The 971-nt window shown below is 31.9% G+C and overlaps 1 protein-coding gene across 1 annotated transcript in view; it reads left to right on the top strand.

The window, feature by feature from the left end:
* The window catches only part of LOC107697602 (signal recognition particle 19 kDa protein-like), a 2,683-nt gene that overhangs the window by 920 nt on the left and 792 nt on the right, over positions 1-971 (top strand). Inside the window, exons 3-4 of the mRNA XM_016498399.1 lie at positions 78-149; positions 225-353. Of these exons, the coding sequence (XP_016353885.1) occupies positions 78-149; positions 225-353 (201 nt within the window). The remainder of the gene's footprint in view (positions 1-77; positions 150-224; positions 354-971) is intronic.

Below are 971 nucleotides of genomic sequence, written 5' to 3' on the forward strand. Positions count from 1 at the left end.
TGTGTGTGTGTGTGTGTGTGTGTGTGTGTGTGTGTGTGTGTGTGTGTGTGTGTGGGTGTGTGTGTGTGTGTGTTCAGGCTGTGGAGAACCCGTCGTGTGCTGAGATCCGGGACGTTCTCACCGCTGCTGGACTCAATGTTCTGCTGGAGGTCTGATCATCGGTTTATTTATGCGCTGATTCTCGTATTTAGTGTGGATGTGAAATCATGACATCACTCTTTCAGAACAAGATGTATCCGCGCGAATGGAACCGAGACGGTCAGTTCAGAGGGAGAGTGCGGATTCAGCTCAAACTCGATGACGGAAGTTTGTGCCAAGACAAGTTTGCATCTAGTAAGCTATGCATTCGTTACATTTAATAATTAGTTTTCAAATAGGGCTGCAAGATTTGGGGGAAAATAAATAGCTTTTTTTTTTCCTGATAAAAACCATGACTGCAAATAAAAAGAAAAATTCCAGGTTTGCTCTGCTTGTTTTTAGGGCTGCCAAAATGTTGTGGTTATACAAAATATTAATTATATTTAATAATAATAAATGATGATGATAATTATTTAAAATATTATTTTATTATTACCCTATTGTTTATTACTACTCTAACCCTAAATAAAAATATTTAAATGATTAAATAAAAAAATAAGTATTACTGTTGTAATATTTCGCTGTAAAAGAAAAAAAAATATAGTATACTTATATACTTATAGGGCGTGTTTTTAGGGCTGCATGATTTGGCCTAAACTTTGTGGTTATACAAATGATAAATTATATGAAATTGTAATAATACATAATAATAATAATTTAAAATATTATTTATTATTACCTTAATCCTAAATAAAAATAGGAAAATGACTAAATAAGAAAACTAAAGAAATATTAGTATTGTATTATTTTACTGACAATTTAAAAATAATAATATAGCATTTAGGAAAAATTCCAGGTTTGCTCTGCTTGTTTTTAGGGCTGCACATAAAATA

The sequence above is a fragment of the Sinocyclocheilus anshuiensis genome, unplaced genomic scaffold (genome assembly GCF_001515605.1).
Source record: "Sinocyclocheilus anshuiensis isolate Anshui unplaced genomic scaffold, SAMN03320099.WGS_v1.1 scaffold1312, whole genome shotgun sequence".
Lineage (NCBI taxonomy): Eukaryota > Metazoa > Chordata > Actinopteri > Cypriniformes > Cyprinidae > Sinocyclocheilus > Sinocyclocheilus anshuiensis.